At 49.9% G+C, this 824-nt stretch overlaps 1 protein-coding gene across 2 annotated transcripts in view; it reads right to left on the bottom strand.

Moving 5' to 3' along the window:
- erich3 (glutamate-rich 3) overlaps nt 1-294 on the bottom strand; it is a 70959-nt gene extending 70665 nt beyond the window's left edge. For both annotated transcript variants that reach the window (XM_048602412.1, XM_048602413.1), the window contains exon 1: nt 173-294. In XM_048602412.1, coding sequence (XP_048458369.1) covers nt 173-192 — 20 coding nt within the window. In that variant the 5' untranslated portion in view covers nt 193-294. The remainder of the gene's footprint in view (nt 1-172) is intronic.
- Nucleotides 295-824: the final 530 nt, after the last annotated feature.

Raw genomic sequence — 824 nt, 5'->3', positions numbered from 1 at the left:
AGCCCCAACACCGTCCCACATGCCCTCCCCGCCAACAGCCCCAACACCGTCCCACATGCCCTCCCCGCCAACAGCCCCAACACTGTCCCACATCCCCCTCCCCCAATAAACCCCTCTCATCCCCCACATCAGCCCCGATACTCCCTCAGATCCATCATCCCCCGGCCCTTACCCTGTGTGTGACTGGCTCATGGTGCTCTCCTCGGGGAGGCTGCTGTGCCCGGGGCCGGCCTCGGACACTCAGGCTGTCGGAGGATGCGGCCTGTCCCGGCCGGGAGCTCCGAGGATCGGGGAGGGAGGGGGACGCGTTGCTAAGGGAGGGGGTGGGGCCAATGTCTGTATCCAAGGGGCGGGGCCTGCCCCAGTGACGTTAGGGTCACGTGCCGCTTCCGACCCCGCCCCTCGTTTCCTATTGGTGATATTAAAGAGAGTATATTGGAGGGGTATTTGTTGATATTTAAGAGGATGTGTTGGGTGTATTTATTGATATTTGAACACTGTATCAATATCACTGTCTCTCCCTGCTGCTGCAGGGGATCTGTTGGTATATTTCCAAAATATAAAACTTACCCCACAAATACCCCCAATATATACCCTTAATTTATCAGCACATGCCCCCCAATATATACTCTTAAATATCAGCAAATACCCCACAATATATACTCTTAAATATCAACAAATAACCCACAATATATACTCTTAAATATCAACAAATACCCCACAATATATACTCTTAAATATCAACATATAACACACAATATATACTCTTAAATATCAGCAAATACCCAACAATATATACTCTTAAATATCAGCAAATGCCCCCC

The sequence above is a fragment of the Rhincodon typus genome, chromosome 10 (assembly GCF_021869965.1).
Source record: "Rhincodon typus isolate 14 chromosome 10, sRhiTyp1.1, whole genome shotgun sequence".
NCBI lineage: Eukaryota > Metazoa > Chordata > Chondrichthyes > Orectolobiformes > Rhincodontidae > Rhincodon > Rhincodon typus.
The sequence above is the reverse complement of the archived record's forward strand: the minus strand, read 5'-3'. Positions and strand labels throughout refer to the sequence as shown.